This window comes from Siniperca chuatsi, linkage group LG16 (assembly GCF_020085105.1).
Source record: "Siniperca chuatsi isolate FFG_IHB_CAS linkage group LG16, ASM2008510v1, whole genome shotgun sequence".
NCBI classification, from domain to species: domain Eukaryota; kingdom Metazoa; phylum Chordata; class Actinopteri; order Centrarchiformes; family Sinipercidae; genus Siniperca; species Siniperca chuatsi.
Genome location: NC_058057.1, coordinates 22,989,977 through 23,013,388, shown reverse-complemented (window position 1 = coordinate 23,013,388; position 23,412 = coordinate 22,989,977). Strand labels below are relative to the sequence as shown.

Below are 23,412 nucleotides of genomic sequence, written 5' to 3'. Positions count from 1 at the left end.
GAACAACAGAGTCTGTTAAAATTGTCAACCAGTTTTATTGACTGCTGAAAATTCATTCATTCACTCAATAAAACATTCCCTCCTTCAAGTTTTAAGCTTTAAGCCCACCATAGCACTTAATGACTGGGTCACCAAGTGCAAAAAATAAAATGACAACCAGTCAGCACAATTACTGATATTAAAATAAAGTGACACAAAGAAAGACTGTCAGTAATGCAAGAAATGAGTTAGATATGCTATTGAACAGGTCAATTTGTTCTTACTTTGTGGAAATGATCTAATAAAATGACAAAATCAGGAAACCGGACATTCAATTAAGAACTACTGCATTGACATGACTTTCAGTGATGATACTTTAGCATTAAAGGCCTCTAATTCATTAAGGTTGCGATTAAAGAGAAAGAAAAGTGCTGACATTTGTTCCAAAGACTGAATACTTTCAGATCATTCCAGGTGAATTACCTGCTGAGCTTGTAAGCATTTCCTCCTTGTGCTTAAACCAACATTGATGAGTCATTAAAAAACATAGGCAGCAGTTGCAAACACACTAATGTAGCCTCAATATCACTCACTCAAGTATTTTGTTTCATAAGGTTGCTGCATGTAAACATCACATCGCATTAACTTCCCACGCAGGATTACCCCATTTGCCAGATTAAAACAATATCATCTCGAATTATGAAAAGCCAGAATTCAATCTTGTCAACCTCCAAGAGATCTGGAGAAACCCAATGACAACACTTGGTCAGATTCACTTTTAAACTAATAAACTTTCACAACAGAAAACATCAAACAGATAACCACACACGTGATGTTTCCTCAAACATTTTCAAATTTACAGACAATTAAATGTCTTTGTGAGGATTTCCTCTTCATCCAGTTTTATTCTGACCAGGTTTTCTCCGGACATCTGTGAACATGACATGACGGAAATTTGGCTATGCAAAGTTAACCTACACACATATGTAGGAACCAGGAAAAAATATACTGACAATATTTGATGGTTAAGACATTTGGAGGGATATGAGCTCTTTTCTCCCAAAATATTACTCTAATGTGTCTTAAAGAACGGCTCGTACAAGCACATTGTATCCAGGAGATCATAAGAAAATCCAAAGAAAATAAATGTGAGTGACACAGATGGCATCCAATGCAAGCTAAAGGAATGATAACAAAGAACATAACAGTATGTGGTGTGCTTTTCCCCAGTCTATAATTAATCCTCTACAAGACCCAACAGTCAGAGATGTCGGAGAACATTCAGGAGTCTTTACTTCTTAGCTTCTAGTTGCTCCGGTTTGGATTTTTAATTATTATATGACAAAGGTCAGATCAAATTAAATAAATTAACTTTAAAATGTAAATGTACTGTTTCACAGCTTTTCGAATCACACTACTATGTAATAACCAGGATGCATTTACCCTTTATTCATTCCGATATGAAACATGACTGAATGCAGCTTATTACTCTTTAAAGTTCCCTCCGCCACAATGCATAGCCAGAAGGACATGAAGCCAGGGCTGCAACTAATTATTATTTTCATTACAAATTAACTATATAAAAAAGGAGAGATTAAATGATTAGTCTCTAAAATATCAGAAAAGTGTTGGCTGCTCCTTTTTCTCTTTTCATAGACTTGTAAGCCATGATTTCTCTGCTGTGTCAAGTTGTAAATGTAAAAGAAACTATAAGAAAACACGTCAAAATACTTAAATACTAATTTCAGAAAAGTCCAAGATGACGTCTTCAAGTTCTGTCCTCAAAACATAACATAACATCAGACATAAAACGCAGAGAAACAGGAAATTTTCACATTTGAGAAGCTGGAACCAGAAAATGTTTGGCATTTTTGCTTGATACGTCACTTAAATAATTAATCTCTTTTTTTGTAGCTGTTGTTTAATTTTCTGTCGATTGACTTATCGATTAACTGTAATATCTTTTCAGCCCTACATGAGACTTTATTTGGCTCTCTGAAAATTCTCTAAAATCTCTGACTGTTACTCTCATATTAGTTCAGGAGCCAATCCATCTTTATACCAAGCCTTTATTGGTCACATTAATAGAAAGCGGAGTTCAACACCTGATAAGAGAAGTGACACTTCCTGCAAGTGTCCAGAAAACTAAATAAAAAGAGACTGCTTCAAGTATCCCAAGTGGAATTCAATAGCCCTGAAGGTTTTTGTTTCATATTTTTAAAATCCCAGAACTCCTTCTCTGCTGATAGGCTGGACTGTGTGTGTGTGCACAGCAGTGGTTGAAAAATAAGTGCCAAATACAATCTTGAATGTTAAAGAAAAACTCTTTAGATACCAGAAAGCATCAATCCAAAACTTAAACAACGGTTAACAAATTAACATCCAATTCAAAGTTCAATGTAATCTATAGCTAGGATTGAACCTTGACTATGCAGCATAAGATTGTTCATGCTGATGTATCATGAGATGGACTTTGTGCTTTAGGTGTTTCACCGTTTGGCCTATAAAGCAGAGAAAAAGAGAGGGTGGACAGAATCACTTCTGCATCCCAAACTGTGACACTAATGTTCTCGATCATCGACCCCCAAACAGCTGGCGAGTGGAAATACGGACTAATCCAAGGTCGTGTTGTCACAAAACTCCCTGAACACAAGACTGAATCAATATTGAACTTTATAAACATTACATAATTTGACCAAATGTGTTCTGTGAGCTGAAATTCTATCATAAAATAATTAAGAACTGGAAAATAAAAACGTCAGCCTGGATGTTGACAGTTGACTGCTGCAGTTGGAGGTCAAACACCTGAAATCATTCAACAGACCACCAGCTCCCAGTTCACGTCAATATAATATAATGTTAAACTGGCGGCAGAAGCCAAATACAGCTATCTATCTATCGCTTACAAAGAATATTAAAACTACTGCAGAGAGTTGATACACAGTTGTCCAATTAACATGTCAACACAAGTAACAGTCTGTGACTGTCGTTTGTTGTGGTGCTAAAATAGAGGCAATTTTTTTATGCTAGCAAAGTCAAAATTCAGGTTTTGTGACAACATTGGCCTACAATGCATTTAAAAGCATCCAGCATAAGTGGTATAAGAACTTTTAGAGATTTTAAGAGTCATGTCTGAGGGGGTTTTTAAGGGAGGATGACAGAGAACAGAGCCGGATTTGGAGGGGCGATTTGATACCAAAATAAGATTAATTGTAGCTTTCCACAAACCAAATAATGGTCACCACTTCAATATCACATCAGTTCTATCCAGGACTGGCACTATCTGCTTCCCAAATGTGTCAAGTAACACTTTGATTTTCCGTCTTAAAATTTAAACAATTACCATTAAAGCCAAGATGCTTTTGGAGAACTCAGTCCAGTTTTGTTTGGGTTGCAGAAGAAGACAGTCCCTTTGTTCTGCCCAGTGTAGAAGCTTCATTATTAAGACTTTAAATTAAAAACAGACTTCACTCCTGTGTAGAAGTCGTGTTAGGACTTCTTTGGACAATGTGAAGACGAGTCTGTGTTGAGAACCTCGATCATCATTCTGGTTGACGGGAAGGTGTCTGCTACAGATGGAAGACTCTGGTACCAAGTTGGCAAACTGTTGAGGAAGAAGTGTATTAAATAAGGGTCTCTGCCAAGAAGAGGAATAACTAACAAACATGTTTTGTCTTCCTACCTATTGAGAGTCATCCAGCTCTTTGCTGTTTTACTGAAGTTGTCTGGACTGGGTGTTGTCATGGCTTCAAAATCCACCAGCTGAAACAATATTAAACAAACACAGTTTAGAGGGCACATTCAAAACACCCGTTCTCTTCATGTTGACCTCCCTCCTCCTACTAAGCAAGCGTTTTACACGCCAAAACATGGTGATTTGGCAGACCACTCTTCAGAACGAATACATCCAGCAATCCTGCTCTTGCTTTGCAGTGCAGACAGGTACAAACAAAGTCTTTCTATAACAATGACATACAGCTTTACAGACACAGTTAGGTGCTATGTGGCAAAAATGTTAAGAAGACAACTTTCTGTTGCTGCAAGCTCCCTTTACCTTTTTCAAATTTTATTTTTGGCAAGGCAAAAAAAAAACAAACAAGCCATTTACACCAAGCCAAGGGGTTCAGGGTTGTAAGCCAACCCATAGATTGGGACACCTCAGGACCACCACTTTCAAAATTGCCTGAAATATTGAGTTTTCAGGCCTCTATAAATCATTAATATAAACAAAATTGAAAAGGAAAATCTCTCTTTTGAACTCATGTGCACACTAGCAGCAATATGTCTGCACTTAGGCTTTTAACATGAACAGTTTTTTTTAATCTGTGTTCTCTCGTTTCATCAGTCAAAGGTTTTATTCATTCGTTAAGATCCACAAATCACAAGGAATTCTTTAGTCGAGCAAACAGAACATTATGAGGACAGTCATCGAGCTTCCTCAGCTGAACTTTTCGCAGACTTCAGCTTTCTAACACCTGATCAGATTTCTGCGCTGCCTTGTTTCTGTCCGATGTGATTTTGTTTCAGGAACAATATGTCTGCTTGGCAGGTGCAACATAGGTGAAAATTTCAGCCAAGCTTCCCAGTTCTTTTTCAAAACGTCTGAATAAATGTGTTAGAAACAATGCTTGGAGAGGCTCTGAATCCATCAATGGGGTTGATGACAGGCTCTTATGTAATGTACACCTTTTATTTGGACACAAAAACAAAAATAGGAGTTACTGATCCTCAACTAGTCTTTCATATACTGGATTTCTTTGCTCAGACAAACTATAGCCCTTTTCATACATGGAATATGTAACATTGTTGGCTGTATCAAGCTGTTAAAGTGATAGCTTTTTGTCATTCAGACATAGGTGTCTTTTACGTAAATGTTACTAACAGCTTTATTCAGATATGACACATTTTATGGAGAAAGCCATGTGCTTGTGCGATATTTGGCACCTGGGTGGCAGAGTTGAAAAGTTAAACAATTAAAAGAAATAAAGAGTGTTTTCTGTTCTGATCAGACATTAAGTTGGGACTTTAACTCCCATTCTCACATGCTTTATGTAAAGTGTTTTTCATTTTCATGGATGAAAGATGGAAATATAAGGAGGGAGACAAGTGGTTTCATTATTACTGTGGTTGTACAAGTAAAAAAAAAGAAGATATTTTTAGACTGATGACATGAGAAGAATCTACATAACAGCATAACATCATCTCATTCACAGTGTTTTGTAGTTTATTAGACTGATTTTAATTTCTATGAGCACGGCAGATGATCAGTGAGAAATGTATTACAGTGATCATGATCAGGGCAAACAAGACTTGTGTTTAATCTCTCTTTGCCTTAATCTGACGGCATTTAATTGAGACTTGTGCCGTGCTGAAAGTGTTTTGTAAAACACTGAAGTCTGATTCAGGAGCTTATTCAGACATGAGACCAGCATGTCAAAATTCCATCATATTTACGTGAAGAGGTGCATGTCTGAAAGGGGCTCACGTTTACCTTTCCTTTTGGGATCCTACCGATGACCTCTTTCCCACTGGCCATCAGTGCCCCCATCACGACTGAGTAAGCCACAACACTGGAGAGAAGCAGATCAGGAAAACACTCTTACACACTATAATAGTTACAGTTAAAACTTGGGACTGCTCTATAGCACACTAAAGGTAGAACATGCTATTCTTCGAGCATAAATCAAGCAAGGGCATTCAGCGCGCTAAGACCTGCAGCCTGGCAGGTTTCCTCTCCAGAAAGTTGCCAGAAACTTCATGTGGAGGAGTAATTAATTAGTATTAAACATGTTTAATTTTTATACTTTGACCTGAAATGTTTTTATCAAAGAGGATCGGACTCAAAACGTAAACTAAAGAGACAGTTACTCACACAATAGTTAAACCTGTCCCAGCACATCACAGAGGAACACAACGTCACTTTCTCCCATGGGTTATTAGACATTGGAAATATTTAACGTTACGCCTGAAGGCTGTTTGGACTTAGAAATTACCTGGATCCTCTGGAGAGGGGCATGAGGTTGCAGAAGTAATAAATCAAAGAGAGGATCAGATTACACACTGCATCTCCATCCTGAAAGAACAAAGGTGATCACAGAGTCAACTGTAACATCATAAACTGGCCCTGAAGCAAGAGTGTCTACAGACATGTCCACCATTTTTAACTGTCTTCACTGTATTGTCTTTGTTTTCACTTTATCAAGACAGGGTGATCAAAACTCAAGAGGGATATTGATATTGTTCCAGGTATCTGTTTCAGATCAGTCAATACCCTTGTCTTGGTGTTACAACAACAAGGACATTGTTGGGTGCCTTCACAGCTATCAGTGCAAATCAAGTAACAATAACAGAAAGCTGAACAATAAGAGAAAGTCAGAGAAAGTCAAGGTTGAACAGAGAGACTTTTTATTAAGTCAAAATGCTTCTTTCGTGGTTTGATAATATTTCTCTAAAGTCTATTTTTTTCACTGCAGTTAGTCTGAAAGGCTTCTACAGCAAACAGCTGGAAAATACATTCTGCTAAATCCTGTAAAGTGATCTATTGTTAAAGTTATTGTGATACTCTCCAAAGCATTAATTCAATTCCCTCCCTAGTTTGCCTGTCTAGAAAACTGAAATCTGTGACATTCTTGCAGAGGGGAAGAGAGGAAAGGAGGGGAAATAAGGGGAGAGGAGAGAATTTCAATTGCAAAATGTGTTGATTGTTGTCAGATGCTCAGGGGGAACTGCTGTGCTGACTGACGACTTGAAATGAGATGAATACTTAACGTGTTAAAACTGTTGGCTGCTAAGCCCAGTTCACTATTATTCTGTTTCTCTTATGTTTACTCTAAACATCTAATGCTGCAATGACCCAATCCCCAGCAGAGTAATTTAATAGATCAGTTCACCCCCCCCAAAAAAAAGTTTGTGATAAATACAACTGCAACACGAGGTCCCTATTAATCAATATATTGTTTATAAAATGTCATAAAATACTGCAACATGGCCATTTTGTTTGCCAAAAGCCCAAGGTGACATATTCAAATGTCTTGTTTTCTATAACCAACAGTCCAAAACCCAAAGATTTAATTTTACAGTAATATAAAACTGAGAAAAGAAGCAAATCCTCATTTTTGAGAAGCTGGAACCAGAGAACATTTGTCATTTTTGCTTGATAAATTACTTAAATCACTCATTTCATCAGCTCTACAACCATCTATCACATTTTATTTGCAGAGGTTACGAGATCTCCTCCGCTGACACTTCTGCCTCCACCCCAATACAACTGAGGTGAATGGAAGTTTGGTTGTGCTATTTAAAGTATTGAAAACAACATCCTGGTTACTCTGGATAATCCACAGACCCCTTTTTTCTAATCAAGATTACATATAGTCAAAAATGTCCACAAATTTAATGTTTCATGTCATCTCACAAATCACTGTATTGAACATAATTCTGCTTTTTATTATGTATGGAATGCCAAAGCTTCCAGATAATTGTAGAGATCAGCCTTACCCCCAGTTCAGTGGACAGCATTAATGCCTTTCCTTTGACGGTGAGGTCTTTGTAGATGGACTCTATCTCTGACTGGTACTGCTGCGTCCGCTCTTCTGTTGTCTGAGTCTCTACTGAGAATAACATGTTGCCCACCCTAAAATACAGAAAACAGTTCAGAAGTGGGAATTAGTAGTCACTTAATCATCATTGTAGTCCAAACAAACTGGAAACTTCCTGCATAACTGACACCAGGGGCTCCATGGATAAACTGTGAAACTGTCATTACCTGCTGTAATAATGAGTTTAAAAATAAATAACCATTGTGCATACCTGCCTACATTTATATACTTCAATGTCCTCCAGCTCTCCTGTACTTTTTTACCTTCTAGGAACTCCATGCATTTCTTATCTATAATGTTCAAATATTTATATTTTTCTAATTTATATTATTCAAGCTTGGAGTGTTATTATATCTTCACATTTTATTCAAATTACTTAACCTTAAATATACTGCAGAAAAAAGACAAAAGGCAGACTGTACATTACATTATATTACATTCACTTGGCAGACGCCGTACCTGTCTCCAGTGATGGTGATGGTAAAACCGTCGTACTCTTTCCCAAGATCCTTCATGCTCGGCACCTTGGAGTTGACCGTAAAGCCATCTCTGGTTTTACTGTTGAACTGCTTCAGGAAATAAACACACAAACAACCATACTGGGTTTTCACTGCTGAACAGCTATAAGACATAAAACAACCACAAAAAAAAAAGAACTAGAGCTTGTGCTGCTTCAAAGGATTTTACAGTAAAACATTTGACATTATAAACCAACCAAATGTCGATCTTGACAATTCACTTTTTGAACTTGGAAACAGCAATTGACAAAACAATCAAAACTTAACGTACAGTTACTTATTTCCATGGCAAATGAGCAAACTCAATCTTAATCGTTAATTTAGACATGCACACATTATCTTATCTGTCTATCTATTTACTTCCTTCTCAACTAATGTCCCGCTTTTTTTGTCCTTACCTTCATTATAGGAAGCAGATCTTCTACTTTATTCACATTTTCGAGAGCCTGGCGGACCTCTAAGAGTCCTCTGGGGTTGTATGCCCTGAGACAGAAAACAAGAACTTGTTAGTTAAAGAAGCAGCAAGAAAAAAAAGAAGAGGGAGGAAACTGATGAAGAAAAAATATTCATTTATATCTGCATAAGACACTTCCTCAACACGCTCATGCAAAATGAATAAAGCCTGGAGGAAAACATTTTTTACATAATCCTGCTTTGTATGCAGCATACAGTAGCATATTAACATAACTGCTGTCAAATAATTTAGGTGAGACATGCTGATGCTAGACACAAATATGCAGCTATCACTGGGTTATGGCTAGGCTAATTTGTGCTAGCATTTAGGGCAATTTGGAGTTCTTTGATTCAAATGAGTTTTTCAATGAATGCAGAGAGTTTGTGATGGAAAGAAATGAAACAATAGATGATTTTGCAGCAACTCAGGCAGTGCAGAATATTATGATAAGATTTTTTTTTTAAGTCATAGACGATAGAAACCGGATGAAGTTTTGGGGTAATTTACCCGTGGTACACCAGTATTCTGTCTTTGATGAAGTCGAGGATGTTGTCAAAGTAGGCCAGGTATCTGATGTTGATAATCTGTCCTCTGAAGAAAAAAAGAAAAAAGGATTTCAACACACTGTCAAAAAAAGCTGCTTTTGTATCTCTGAAGAAGTGCTTTCAGTGAGCTTGTCATAACCAAGGCTACAGTAAATTAAAAACTGAAGAAACTGGGTCGTATTACAAGGAATTTAAATAAATGTTTTTGCACTACAGAGTTGAGAAAAACCCCAAGCAAGGCCGCTTGGAAATTCAAGTCGCTCAAGGGACTCATGTCTGACTCCGTCTTCGGGGCAAAGTTGTTACCTGATGAGATTGATATGATTGTTGAAGCCTCGACTGAGACTCCTGGCAGGCATCTGGTCTAACCACAGAACTGGCTGGTCTGGATCTGCGATCCTGCGAGCACAGGGAAAAGCCTGTTTAGTCTGTCAACGCTGAAATCCAATCAGCTAACGACCAAAGACTCTTTGGTGGAACGTGATTTGTCTTCTTTGGTCTGAAGGACAGGGGAAAAGTTCACTATGATCTATGTCTATATTTGCTTTGTTTAATTTTCTGCTATAAGCAAACTATGACGTGTAAACCAAAGTGATTGAAATCTAACAGTTTAGAGATTTTAGTGACTGACTTCTCAGTTCTCTGTGTTGTAATTTTACTTTTCTGGTGCTCAGAAAGACCACATGAGGACACATAAGGACATAGCTAAATATGAGCTTCAGTCAAGACTTTATTTATTTATCGACATCTACCTTCTTATTCCTTTGCACCCTTGTGTTTTATGGTTATTTCCTGAAGATGATTAGGATTCCATAGTTGCTCCTGAGCTGCACTTAATTTCTCTTGGAATACGATGGAGACACAAATTTTTAGGTGTTTTGGTCATCGTTCTCATCTAGCCAAACTAAACCTACACTTGATTGCTTTAGAAGTAACTCAACACTAAATCCACTTTTTCAGTCAGTAAATTATGTCTACACAGTCACTGTATTATACTGCCAGTTGATGCTGGTCAATACATTACGACAGAGATTCTTTGCCTTTTCCAGAGAAAATCCAGGAATTCTGTCCACTAGACCACCCCAAAAAATCTGTGAAAAATCTATAACGTTGCCTGGAACACCATGCCTTTGAATTACGTCACTTTTACCCCCTGACATATAAAACTGGGGTTTAATTCATTTTTTGAATTTGTGAAGGGGGCGTATTCAAGCTAAGTAAAAAAAATGTCCTCACCTCCTCCATTTAACGGCTATGTCGAACATGTCTCTCCACTGCATTTGCCTGGTCTTGCCGTTGACTCGTACTTTGGAGTTGCTCCATGTTCGATGCATAGCCTGCATCACCTCCAAGGTTGCTAACCCCATGGCTGAAAAGTGCAGACCACATGTATTTGTACTACTATTATTAATATTTGAATTATCAGTATGAACTGCAGCATTAGTCAGTGGTACCTCTGTGTATTCTCCTGTTAGGTAAGAAACCAGGAGTGTCGTATTGCATTAGCGCCCCTAGGTGGTCGGCTGTGCAGATCAGCTTCTGAACATCACTACTGTAGCTGTCAAAGTTCTGTGGCAGCACGTCCCTGCAAACCACAAATACAGGAAGACATAGAGGATGAACTTCGTCAGAGCTTTCAAGATGTGAGCAGTTTCTGTTTTCTCTGGATCGTACCGTGGGTACCTGTCAACCTTCTGAGACGTCTTTGTAAAACAGAAGTAACAAGTTTCAGCCTGCTGAAAGAGGCATAAAAGAATCTGCTTGGAGAACACTGGAGCTTTCATGTCATATGGAAAAGATGGCAGGTGTTAGCTTTCAACCACAAAAAACTGTTTGCCTCAGCTCTGAGCTCATGAAAATTGCTACAAACTGTGGCTTAGAAAATGACGGTGGTGATGGAGCCTGATTTCTCAGATTTCCTAATGATGACACACTTGAGGTAAACCCTATATCCAAATAAAACCAAGAAAATGTATGAATCTTATCTGTTAGATATCATTATATTAAAGCCTATTCACATCTATAACAATAACTACAGTTTTGGGTTGATCTCAGAGCAATACTGTATTTGCAGGGACAAAAAACAATGTATCATTACAGCTTACAGTTATGGTCAAAGTTATTGCTCCAGGAGTAAATCAGCTGTAACAGACCCATCAAACCTACTTGATATGTGGCTGCAGGCCAGGCTGTTCTTCATAGTCCTCTATAAGAAAAGGCAGGTTCTTGGCCCAGTGATTCTTAAAGTTTCCTGGTAAGTCCTGGTCCACATTGTACTCTGCTACTGGGATGTCAAGATGAGAATGCAGGTAGCGAGAGTACTCTGGTAGAAAAACAAGGTGTTGCAAAGCAGGGAGAGAACATTAGATATAAATGACTATAAAATGACCAGTAATGATTTATTTTTATGTTTTCAAGTTATATGAAAGGTTAGCTCATCTGACCTTAAAAAATGAAATGCCTAAAAGGTCCAGTGTGTAGGATTTAGTGGCATCTAGTAGTGAAAATGCACTTTGCAACTATTTGAATACCGCTCGCCTCACCCTCCCCTTCCAATGGTGTAGGAGAAACTACGGTGGCCACGAAACTCACGAAAAACGTGAAAGGATCAATCTAGAGCCAGTGTCTGGTTTGTCCGTTCTGGGCTACTGTAGAAACATGGCGGTGCAACATGACGACACGAGCATGTGTGTACATGCAGGAACACCAACCTCTGAGGTATTTCACTTTGAGGTATTCTGAGCTGGCCTTCTGTCCCAGCAGAGGGTCGTTCAACATGACTTTAGTCTGAGCTTTGATTCCCTCGTAGAACTGTCCCATCGCGACATGACTTAACCCCTTCATGTACTGACACACCTCATTGTAGGGCTCCAACTGAAGACACCTCTTGAGGTCAAATAGGAGGAGAGGAAAACGTGAGAGAAATTCAAAGGGATCAAAAACAGACATCAGTTTAAAGTATTATACAGTATATTAGTTGATGAACTGGTAGCTGCTAAAATGTCTTTGTGTCACTAGCTATCCCAAGGTGTCAAAGCAGTTTAAATCTGATGTTGAAATGTAATTTGAATATTAGGGCAAAAAAGAAACAAGATAGGATTGCATGAAATTATACAGCCTAACAGAGGAGCAGAGGACCATGCCATTTTATTCGACTGTGGATTCAATCATGTGGATTCCTCTACCTTGAAGTTGCCTATGGCCTCCTGCAGTGAGCCGTGATGGTACAGCATCATGCCTCGGAGTTGGAGAGACTGAATGTGGTTCTGGTTCAACATGAGGGCTTTCTGGAAGCTCTCCATTGCTGACTCAAAATCACCTAGCTCTCTGGAAAGAGGAAGAAGAGAAACCAACAGAGCATCAGTGGACATTTTGTTAGTCAGGCAAAGGGGAAAGGTAGGACTCTCAATTCCTTAAAAACAAAGGACATAATATGTTTATCCAAGGGGGAAAAACTGTGAATACCACAGAGTTGCTGTACCTGTAGGCTTGTCCAAGGCTCTTATAAGCATCTATGAAGTCAGACTTCAACTTCAGTGCCTCTTTGAATGTCTCAATGGCTTCCTGGCGAGAGAAAACACAACAACCTTTCACACAGTGACCACACAGAGTTAACAGGAAATTGCAATAAGGAACATGTGGATAGGGTTAAAATTCTGACTCAGCAGATGGTTCAGACCTTGTATCAGATATATCCAGATTTTATCTACAAACTGTAGTTCACAAACGGCATCACAATTTGATTTTGACTCGGACTAAGAAACATGATCACATCACACCAATCCTGGCTTCCTTACACTGGCTACCTGTGGCTTTTAAAATTGATTTTAAGATTTTATTGATTACGTACAAAGCCCTGAGAAGCCTTGCGCCAAGTTATGTAGCAGATCTGTTAGTGCCTTTTGTCCCTTCCTGCACCGAGATCCTTGGATGCGTCATTTCTGGTTGTTCCTAGGTCCAGAATGATACTCAAAGGTGATTGTGGAATGACCTGCCTGAGGAGATCAGGACTGCAAACTCTGAAAAACCCACTTTTTCAATATGGCTTTCATAGTTTTTGTTGATGTTTTCTGACATTTTATTTAATTTCACTCTCTTTGTGTTATATAATGTGTTTTGTTTTAAATGTACTCTTTTTATTGTAAAGCACTTTGTAACTGTTTTTTGAAAGGTGCTATATAAAAAAAGTTTTATTATTATTATTATTATTATTATTATTATTATATAAATAACAGTCCATCTGGTGTCTCCCTTTGAGCAGAGACTTCAAAAACCTGACTTGTTTGGCAAATGCAAATAAACTGTGTTTGGGATATTTCCATCTCTGCAGCAGATGTCCTTGAGTACTGGAGAGATTCCAGACACTGTCAATTATTTGTTATATGTATCACAACTTTCTCCTAAGTTTTTATATCGGCTTTGACTTTTTACTCTTTGTCTTATAGATCAAAAGTCTGTTAAAAACTTTTGACAGCTCCTTATTGTACTTTTTTGTGCCTAAACCTTAAGCATATCATAGCAGCTCTCTCATAAAATTGTGGGCTTAAATATGCAGATTTTTTTATGTACTGGGATAAAACTGAACATTGAAATAAGAGTCTACAGAGATGCTAGATGCAAAATTTTGACCTGATGATGGTGCTACATGAAAAGTTAAGGGATCCAAGTTATTATTACAATTCATCCTCTAAGGACCATGAATGTGTTTCAAAATTCCACAGCAATCCATCCAATAGTTGACGAGATATTTTAAGAAAAAACAAAAATGTCAAACTCATAGTGGAGCTAGTGGAAAAGTCAAGGGATCACCAAGAATACATAACCCTGGGACCATGAATGTCTGTACAAAATGTGGTGCAAATCCGTCTAGTAGTAGTGGAGATACTTTGACCTGCTGGACCTGCTAGTGGCGCTAGAAGAAGTCAAAGGATCAGCATTTTCATTCGAATTTATCCTCAACGGGCCTTGAATACCTAACAAATTTCACGGCAATCCATCTAATAGTTGTCAAGATATTTCACTCTGAACCACAAAAGTCAACCTCATGGTGGCGCTAGAGGAAAAGTCAGGGGATCTGAAGGACCAACCACCGGACAGACCGACCGACCGACAATTAATATCATGACATCAATAGAGCCATGCTGCTAGCACAGACAAAAAAAAAAAACCTACCAAATAACAACTTCAAATCAGTTCACACTTTTGCTTGGCACAAAAACTACAGTATTTAATTATTTACATACTGCAAACTTTTCCTATATAGCAGTATAAGAGAATGTGTAGTGTAAATAAAATAAAAGTTGACTATGTGATCCTTGGGATCAGCAGACAAAGGGCATACAGGTTTCACACTATTTTCCTTTCTCACAGAAAAGACTTTGCTTCAGTCACAGTTTGTACTGATAAAAAGCAGATTGTGCAATGTCAACTTTGTTTCCAGCTGCAACAGATTCCGCGATCATGAAACACTGCTTAAGGAAGAGATAAAAAAAAAACCCTGGATAATGAATCTCACATTAAAAATATGGTAGAAGGTGGTTAAGTCATGTGGAATCTACAACATGTTGAGATGGTGTGCCTACGATAAAGAATTTCTTCCCAACAGAGGAGATAAAAGATTTGAATCCTGGACGAGGAAAGGACTTACAACCTATCTCTCATTTACCCACAAAAGTACACTACAAAGTTTACAATCACGGAAGGATAAACATGGACTAGAGCAGAATGATTTTTTCAGATACCTCAAAGTACGACATCAGAAGTGCAGACCTACAGACTCATCAACAGCAGAATCTGAGTTTTATAAAATCCTGAAATCAGCCTTCAGTTTAATACCAAGTCCATCTCTAGATTGTAGAGTTGCTCTCTTTTATGCTAAAAATGAAAACACCTTGTACATTTGTAGGAAAGTGGGAAAAAGAAGCAGGAATGGGGCTTTCTGAGGAAGCTTGGGGGGAAATTTGTAGTTTTTAATGGTCCTCAATTAACTCCATGGATTGAGAGAACACAAGATATTTGTAATGGAAATGATGTTATACTCTTATTCTTTAAGCTTATTGTACTCTCATATGATTTCATAGCTTACTGATCTCTTCTTATAAATCTTGTTGTTTCATGCATGAGCACTGTGTGTCCTTCAGGGTGATACTTTGCGACACAGGGCGCCACTTTGTTTCTTTATCTTTTTGTGAAAGTGTTCAAGCTACCATTCCCAACAGTTGTCGAGTGTCATTGTCGGGTGACTCAGCAGAAAAAGTCAGAAAGTTAACCTCAAGATAGATACAACTATGAATGGACAATTTGTATACAAGGATATACACTCCTGGATATGATGATGGAGGACTTAAAGTTTTCCTGAGGACTGAGTTACGGCCCACAAGTACTGCAGCTTTTAAATACCTCTTTCTGTGCATATGCATATATACATGTATATAAAAAAACTGGAAAAGGGTTTTATGTAAAAAAAAAATATATATATATATATCGAAAAGGTTTTGTACACTGTGATATTGCCTCCAAATAAAAAAATAAAATGAAAGCACTTAAACTCTCACACCCAGAGTACATCATAATACTCCTTATGATCAGAGTAACAACTAGTATAAAATGCTCTACTGGCTCTTTTTACAGTATATTCAGAGAGTTGCTGTTGTTTGTAGTCAACTAGGTGCTGTACAGGGATTCCCCCAGGAAACTGGTTAGACAAGGGTTAGCAGAGGGGATAAACACAACCAAAATCCCCAATACACACAGCAACTGCAACCCGCAGCTTTAACAGCTGTAGACACTGATCTGCACTCCACTTCATCTTACATCAACTCATCAAAGTGTGACAAACACTGTGAATGTGCTGTCGAACAAGGCCTGGACCGACAACATGACAAAATTACAACATAATTAATGGTTTAGCAATATTTTATCTTGAAGACATCTAGAATTTTAACTTTCTCACCGTGCATGGAGCAATGACTTTTGATTTATTTGAGTTGCTGCAGTATATAAAAAAGTATTCTTTTTCAAAGGAATAACTGCCCAGACAGACATGAGCAGTCAACTATTTAGCTGGCAGGCCCAGCACTCAGGGACCTCTCTGCTTTTGTCATCAGTTTACTGAAGAGGCAGACTACCTCCACAACAAACAGATACAAGAAACTGTGGTGTGAAACACAGCAACCTCTTCCGACTGAGAGGTCCACTTAAAAAACTCAGTGTGATGTGGTCACCTCTCAAAACGTGGCTCAAACTTAAGAATCAACCCAAACACAGAATTTCCCCCAGAGAAAGCTTTTTTATCTACTTTGCAGCTGCTCATAGATGATTAAAACATACTGAAATTTGAAAATAGTAATGAAATTTGCACATACAATAGGCATGCAACACCATGAGCTTCAGTCTGGTCCATGTCCTAATTGATATTGTATTGATATTTCAACTTTCCCTTATGCCTTAATTCTGCATGTTGTAAACATAATATAAATAAGAATCCTGTTTTTTTGTTTTTAACCAATTTCTACCATAAAATAACCATATTTTCAAAAAGAAGTGGATTGGTTCAAAGTGATTTTCACCCAGATTTAAGCACACAGAAGCTCTTAAAGTTCATAAAAAGCTTCCAGTAATTGAAAGTGAAGTAATAAATGGGGATAGATAGTTGATTATGCTCTAGAGTCTCTCTAAGTAAGTAAAAAACAATTAATGCAGTGTTTGTGCTACAAATGGTATTTCAAAAGTCTGATTTCCACCTGTTTTTTTAAATAATCAAAACATACATAGCCAAATTCCCTAATTTTTGCAGGAAAGAAAAGACAAAAGGATTAGGAGCCAGTGAGCAACTTACCTTGAGCATGCCTCTGTGGAAGAAGGTTAGGCCTTTATACAGCATGGCGATAGGCTGATTCTTCTTTAGCTCTAAAGACTGCTGGAAGTCTTCCATAGCTGCCACATAATCCTGGTGGGAAGGCAAAGCACAGGATCAGTTTATGGAAGCACAAAGGCATGCATGTACACATGCACATACAGAACATTTGATAATCAAACCTCTGAAATGAAGAGCAGTGTTCCTCTGTGTCTGTAGAGACGGGCTGAGGGCTGCAGCTGGATGGCTTTGGTCAGATCAGCCAGAGCCTCACTGATACGACCCAGAGGAGACAGGATCTAAAGATGCATACACACAAAAACAAAATGCAAAGATGAAGTCCGAGCACATATTCAATTAAAAAAAACATTCTGAAATTGTCTTTTTTTTTTTTTTTTTTTTTAGCAAATCACACTAATGTACAGCTGAAGGAGACAGAAAAGGTACAGAAATTTAACATATGATCCACTATTTCTGGTTGCTACTCAACTGTGCAGTATTTCCTCTTAGAGAGGGTGACTATTCTTCTGCAGGAAAAGGTGGAGTGAGCATTTCCAAAGTAAACCTAAACATTTTTGTTTACAACAGGTAGGATCTCGAACAATAGGATTTAAGGAAGACTCAAAATCCAATCAGATTATTGACTTGGCCTTTGGGTTGCACAATGTTGTCGAATCTTTCTGATGCATTGTTCTTAATGAGTTAACAAAAAATCTAACTACACTAAATTACATAAAGTGACATTCAGTCTCAGTCAGAATAAAGACAGAGTTGTGTAACTATTTTTGCGTGACTTGCATGTCAGATTGATTACACCAGAGATGTATTAAAGCAGCATAAGGGTCCCAAAGAGGAAACAGCCCATAAAAAAGCCTCAGAGTGAAACCTGTGGCAGAAATTATCTTTTAAACCGGCAGTGCGATTCTTTAACCTCTTAGTGCTGCTGCAACATACTCTGATGAACTATAAATTCAAGCAACTTCACGATCGTTTGTGTGTCTAAATATTACTGGCTAGTGCTGTACACAGCTACACAGCGTACATTTCTGAATATTTACAACTTTATAACAATACATGTATTTTTCCGTTTACTCTTCTGTTTCTTGTGCTCCTGTGCACATGATTAAATCAACACTGATGCTGATAAAATGTCATGCCATGTTAAGTTTCCCCCATTTTAAAACTGCACTGATTTGCCAAATTGTAATTGAACATCTCACACACGACTGCCTCCTTCTCCTCTCCTTTCACATCTGCACACTGCTCTAGAAATATGGTGAACATACTGTATTTGTTACTTTTTGCGACACTACAACTTCTGATTGCATCGGAAATAGACTGTGCAAATCACGTTATCAAGAAGCCCGTGATAGTTAGCCGATCAGACAATTAAACATACAATAGATAAGATATAGTGGTGATAAATGAATGAACAGTATTGAAATTAGCTACCCAACAGAAAAATGTAACTGTTGATATCCATTGCTGTAGAGCAATAGTCTAAAAGTGTGTTGTGGCACTTGAATACTTCAGAGGCCAAACAATAATAAATTACTTTTGGCACTGAGTTACTCTCTCTTTGCACTTCTCTCTGTACAGGGTCGGGCCTCACCTCTGCTCTCTGTTCATAGACCTCTGGCCAGTTAGGCTCGAGGGTGATGACTCGGTTGAGCTCGTACAATGCCAAGTCAGCATTCTTTATGTCCTGGCATGGAGACACGGGAAGGGGAGGCAGTTACATTTTGTTGACACAAACCTTAATGTATAGTGAACAAAACTAGGAGCAGAACCACAAACAACTAAAAACACAAAAACTGCTGTCCAGTCTTTTTGTGGAGGGCACGTTCACGTAACTGCAGAGTCTTGGCAGATTGAATTTGCATTCATTGAATGACACACTGCGTCATTCTGTGTTTACCTGAAACTGCTGCTGTCACCAAAATTCAGGATGCCTTTTCGAGACAAATAAAACCAAAGGCATCCAAAAAATGCGTATAGACAACAACTCCCTGTGCTGCCAGATACCAGTGTGGCTTTCAGAAAATGTGTGGTATTATTTAAAATCTAATTTTGAGACCATTTTGGCACAAAAGTCAACATGAATAGGAGCATACTAATTAAACTAAGTTTCAGTGTGACAGGTTTTCATCAGCACTCAACTTTTAATGCAAATAAAGGCAATCCATCAATATAGAAAACATAGACAGCAATATGTAACTTGGAATGTAAAGTATGAGTCAGCTGCTATGAATAATCTTGATTATAGCTACAGCACAGTACTGAATGGTGTGTGTTTCTGAAACAGAAACAATCGAACGGCTATAACTTAATTATTCGGTTTATGACATTGTAAATGCTCTTATGGACCTGAAGACACTTTAATGACTAAAATAAGAAAGGCTGCTCAGAATTAATGTGGCGCATTTCAACTATATTTGAATGGTTGGTAAGTAAGTAATTAAGTAAGTAAACTTTATTTCTATTGCACATTTCAAAGCCAGAGTTACAAGGTGCACAGAAATTACAGTACCATAAAATACAATAAGAATTTCAGGGATAATATTTAAAAAAGGCCAAACAGTGCAGTAGTATTCCACTTCTATCACTCACCTGTAGACTTTTCTTCCCATAAGCTATCCCTCTCCCGTAGATGGCACTGACCAGCTCTGGGTCGCCCTTTATCAAACACAAAACATAACAGGAAAATATTCTTGGCTTGAACAATAAAGAAAGGAAGTTGTGTTTTGATTCTTGGTTGTATGGAGAGGAGGTGACAAAATAACAAAGTGCTGCAATCCTAAAAGATGTACTGAGAGGGAATATCTGCGTCTCCAGTCGCAAACACACCTGTAATAATAGTGAGAAGTGTTTGATGGCTTCATCATAAAGACCGTTGCCTATCAGAACGTAGCCTATAGCTGCAATGACAGAACAAATGATGATGAGTAACTGGGAAAAAATGGCAAAATCATATAAATCTGTTTAGCATTAATAAGGTTTGTATTTAGAACAACATGCCAACTTACCAAGTTCTTCGTTTGTGTTGTGGTTATCTACAGGGAAGGGGATTTTTTTCTGTTCTATAAACAATTTGGCCTGGTTCTGTGGGAGACGGAGACAGGAAAAAAACAACAACACATATAGGTGAAAAAAAAGAGACATACATAGAAGAGACAGCACTGACACAAAGGAAACTAAATAAAGGTTTCCTGTGTGAAGCCAGTGACAAGTCGACCGAATGGAGGAGAAACACCAAAATGTAAACACTGAGTCTCACAGGTGGAAAAGCTAAAAACTTGTGTTTTCTGTTTCTTTGAAAGATTTAGAATCTTGTGACACTTTGCTATATTAAAAAAAGTATATTTAACAGATATGTGAAGCAGAAAAAATGCTGTAAATTAAAACCTTTGGTCAAGGCCATTTTGATAAGTTAAAAAACAAGCTTTCCAGCATCTCTAAAGGTTATACAGAGCAATTAAGCCCCACAGAACAGAGGAAAAAATCCTTTCAAAAGTCAAGGATGCTTACTACTGCCAAGCAAATTCTTGTGTAGTAATAAATGTTCTGTGTATTGCATCAAAACGCTAGTTTTTTTCTCCTTCTCAAAGTGTCACATCGTATTTACTGTGTAATCCCAAATGTAGAATGGCAGCCTGACATAATGAATGCACCATTACAGGATGCAAATTTGACAGCATGCAAATGTTGCTGTGGCAGCATTTTGGGTTTCCAAAACAGCAACAAGACAACTGACGAGACAAATACTTGCCACATTTATATTATCAGAAAGCCTTACATAACAAGTAGAAGTAGCAACATCATCAAAATGACAGACTCAGTCACTGGCATATGGTCAAAATTTAGAGGCCTGTTTCTCTTTTCCCTACTTTTTAAGGAAGATATTTTCTTGAATGCTCAGATGTGTAAATTACAGGGTTGTTGTTGTTTTTTTTTACTTGTCAGGCTTTTTTTAAGGATGAAACTGCTCTGAATTTGAAATGCAAGTTCAAAGTGTTGACTTTGATGACCTCCAGTGGTTCTCACCTTGCAGCAGTGATGCAGAGGTGTAATCAGGGTGTGGTCAGTACGCTCTGACATCACTGTTCGGTGTGGTTACAAGTGCAACGGAGCACACTTCTGACCACACCTAAACTGAAACTGTCAACCAGAGGACTTTTAGCTCAAAATATCAGAATATCAAACCAAGAACTGAGGAATGTGTATCAAACTAAAACATGAGCAAAGTGTAATGTGTCATCCATAAATTACAGTAAATCAAACATTAATAAACCATTAATAAACAATAGGGAGAAATTAGACAGGGTTTCTTAGTTGATTCAAAAATGAAAGAGTGGAGTGCTTGTCAAACAGAAATTTAGCACATAGCGCAGTGTTTAGTGTTTAGACTTGACTAGAAACCATGTTTTTTGTCTAAAGGAAACAGTTGCAGACGTGACTGTTGGGCATCTGATTAGTGTGTGTGTGTGTGTGTGTGTGTGTGTGTGTGTGTGTGTGTGTGTGTGGAAGAGATCTCACCAGGATCTTCTCTGCGTTAAGTGAGAAGACTGACTCGCAGGGCGGGTTGCTTCCCTCCTCACAATCTGGGTCTTCCAACTGTAAAATTGAGGACTCTGAAAAGGCAAATATTCTGAGCATTTATAATGGGAAGCACTTAGCACAATAGTTCATACTTGTATGTATTTCAGACCATTATTTGTATGTGAATACATTTTTCAAACCATTAGTCTTTCAAGTTACATTTAAACAGTCATATATTAAAAAATGTCTCAGACCTGACCGCACTCATAGTGGATTCCAAACCAACAACGTATGTCAGCAATGTGGTTTGAATAACTCCACGTAGTTCTTCAGACCAAAAGGCAATTTGCTAAGGAGTAACTAAATTATGTAATTCAAATTACGTTGGATCCTTTGACAGCTTTTCATTGCACTGTTTGAGCATTTAAATAAACATATGGATCATCCTATAGAGAGAACCACACACCAAATTCCATTCACACCTTGGCAGTTTAAAAATGCATTTTCATTTTAAAAAGTGAATTACCTAAAAGGGCCATACTAGTATTTTTGCACGTTTTAGTCAATTTACTGCAAAGCACATGCAATTTTCCCAATATACCAAACTTTGTGGATTTTTTAGGTGTATTTTTCTTGGCAATCACTGCCACCATAATGGAACACCTTGTCTCTTTGAGATTTCGCCAGACTTATGTTAATAATGTGTGGTAAAATGGTGTAAAGCATGGATATGGACTGGTTTATAAAGTCTCCACTGCATTACCACACAAAGATAACATAACTTTGATAGTTATAAAACCTAAATCTGTGTTCAGTGAGATGGATTAAACTGAACCTGCTGATTGCCTTGAGGGTATAAAAAACACATAAAAAAGGTCAAAATTAATGTTACGCTTGGGCTAAAACATGCAAGAACTCTGTTATGGTGCTTTAAAATATTTTACAAATCACTAACAATATCCCTTCCATATGCACACATGCATTGAACCAAGCAGCACTCATCTCAAAGAATGTCAACTTGCACAAGTTCAGCTGTCATTCTCTTAGTCATTTTCCACTGAAATACACTGTAAGGAACAGTGTGTCCTAAAAGCTGAGATATGATATAACTATATAGGTTGGTGCATCAGTTGTATGCAGAATCCACCAGAAAATTGTCATCAAATAAATGTTTCAGTTATGCTCTGTTAAATATAAAAATGTTCTGTCGAGTACGGCAACACCAAAATTACGTATTTTTTGACTGGAGTTTGGTGTTGACTTCTTGGGGTAAGCTAAAATATGCAGTTTGTAAGTGAGTTTTTCGATGAGTTTTATTTCCTTGCTGTCAACATACTCTAACTCCTGCGTTACTACTCTCTTTCTTTTATCTCTGGTTTCAAATCCCATTTAAGCTAACCTCTACGTCAGTAAAAGCGAGAGATTATTTTAGTAATCTCTTCTGGGCTGTCACCGCTTGTTATTATTAGCTTCTTAACGTTAGCTTACAAACGGTTAAGCTAACCGGGTTACACAGTGACAGATGAATCGGGGAGGACGTGGCAAAGTAACAGCAAAAAGAGAGACTTTACCGCAGTCAGCCGCGTACTCTTCCCACTCGGACAGCGAGCTGCATCCCTGCTTGTGGAGCTCATTGTTGAACAAAGTGAGAGTGGAGAAATACTCGGAAGAGAAGATTGCCCGACACAGATACAGTAATGAAAGCGCTACCACAACAACATCCCGGCTGGCAGGGGCCATGTTGTGCTACATGTGTGACGCCAGAGAGCGGAAGCTGCTGCTGCTGCTGCTGCAGTTCGAACAAACCATACAACAGTCTATGGACCAAACCGAACGGACACGCCCCCCGCTCACGCGCGAGTGGCGAACAAGAGGACCGCAGCCGGAGAGGATGATCGAACTACATTCCCCAACATGCTCTGCG

The 23,412-nt window shown here is 38.1% G+C and overlaps 1 protein-coding gene across 3 annotated transcripts; it reads right to left on the bottom strand.

Annotated features, from left to right (window-relative positions):
* Nucleotides 1–15: 15 nt before the first annotated feature.
* Nucleotides 16–23,355, bottom strand: ttc13 (tetratricopeptide repeat domain 13). 3 transcript variants are annotated; one of them, XM_044168908.1, is made up of 23 exons: nt 23,060–23,355; nt 21,486–21,580; nt 19,976–20,051; nt 19,797–19,867; nt 19,560–19,625; nt 18,562–18,654; nt 17,132–17,248; nt 16,932–17,042; nt 12,576–12,658; nt 12,280–12,421; nt 11,806–11,980; nt 11,261–11,417; nt 10,549–10,679; nt 10,331–10,463; nt 9,401–9,493; nt 9,057–9,140; nt 8,494–8,578; nt 8,037–8,146; nt 7,477–7,612; nt 5,973–6,052; nt 5,471–5,549; nt 3,662–3,741; nt 16–3,583 (listed from the first exon to the last, which is right to left on the bottom strand). In XM_044168908.1, exons 1-23 carry the CDS (start codon nt 23,226–23,228, stop codon nt 3,469–3,471), a joined length of 2,481 nt encoding a protein of 826 aa, XP_044024843.1. In that variant the 5' UTR covers nt 23,229–23,355; the 3' UTR covers nt 16–3,468. The 3 variants fall into 3 exon arrangements, with proteins under 3 accessions (XP_044024843.1, XP_044024844.1, XP_044024845.1); XM_044168909.1 differs by having other exon boundaries at nt 8,037–8,143; XM_044168910.1 differs by lacking the exon at nt 23,060–23,355 and adding an exon at nt 20,994–21,107.
* Nucleotides 23,356–23,412: the final 57 nt, after the last annotated feature.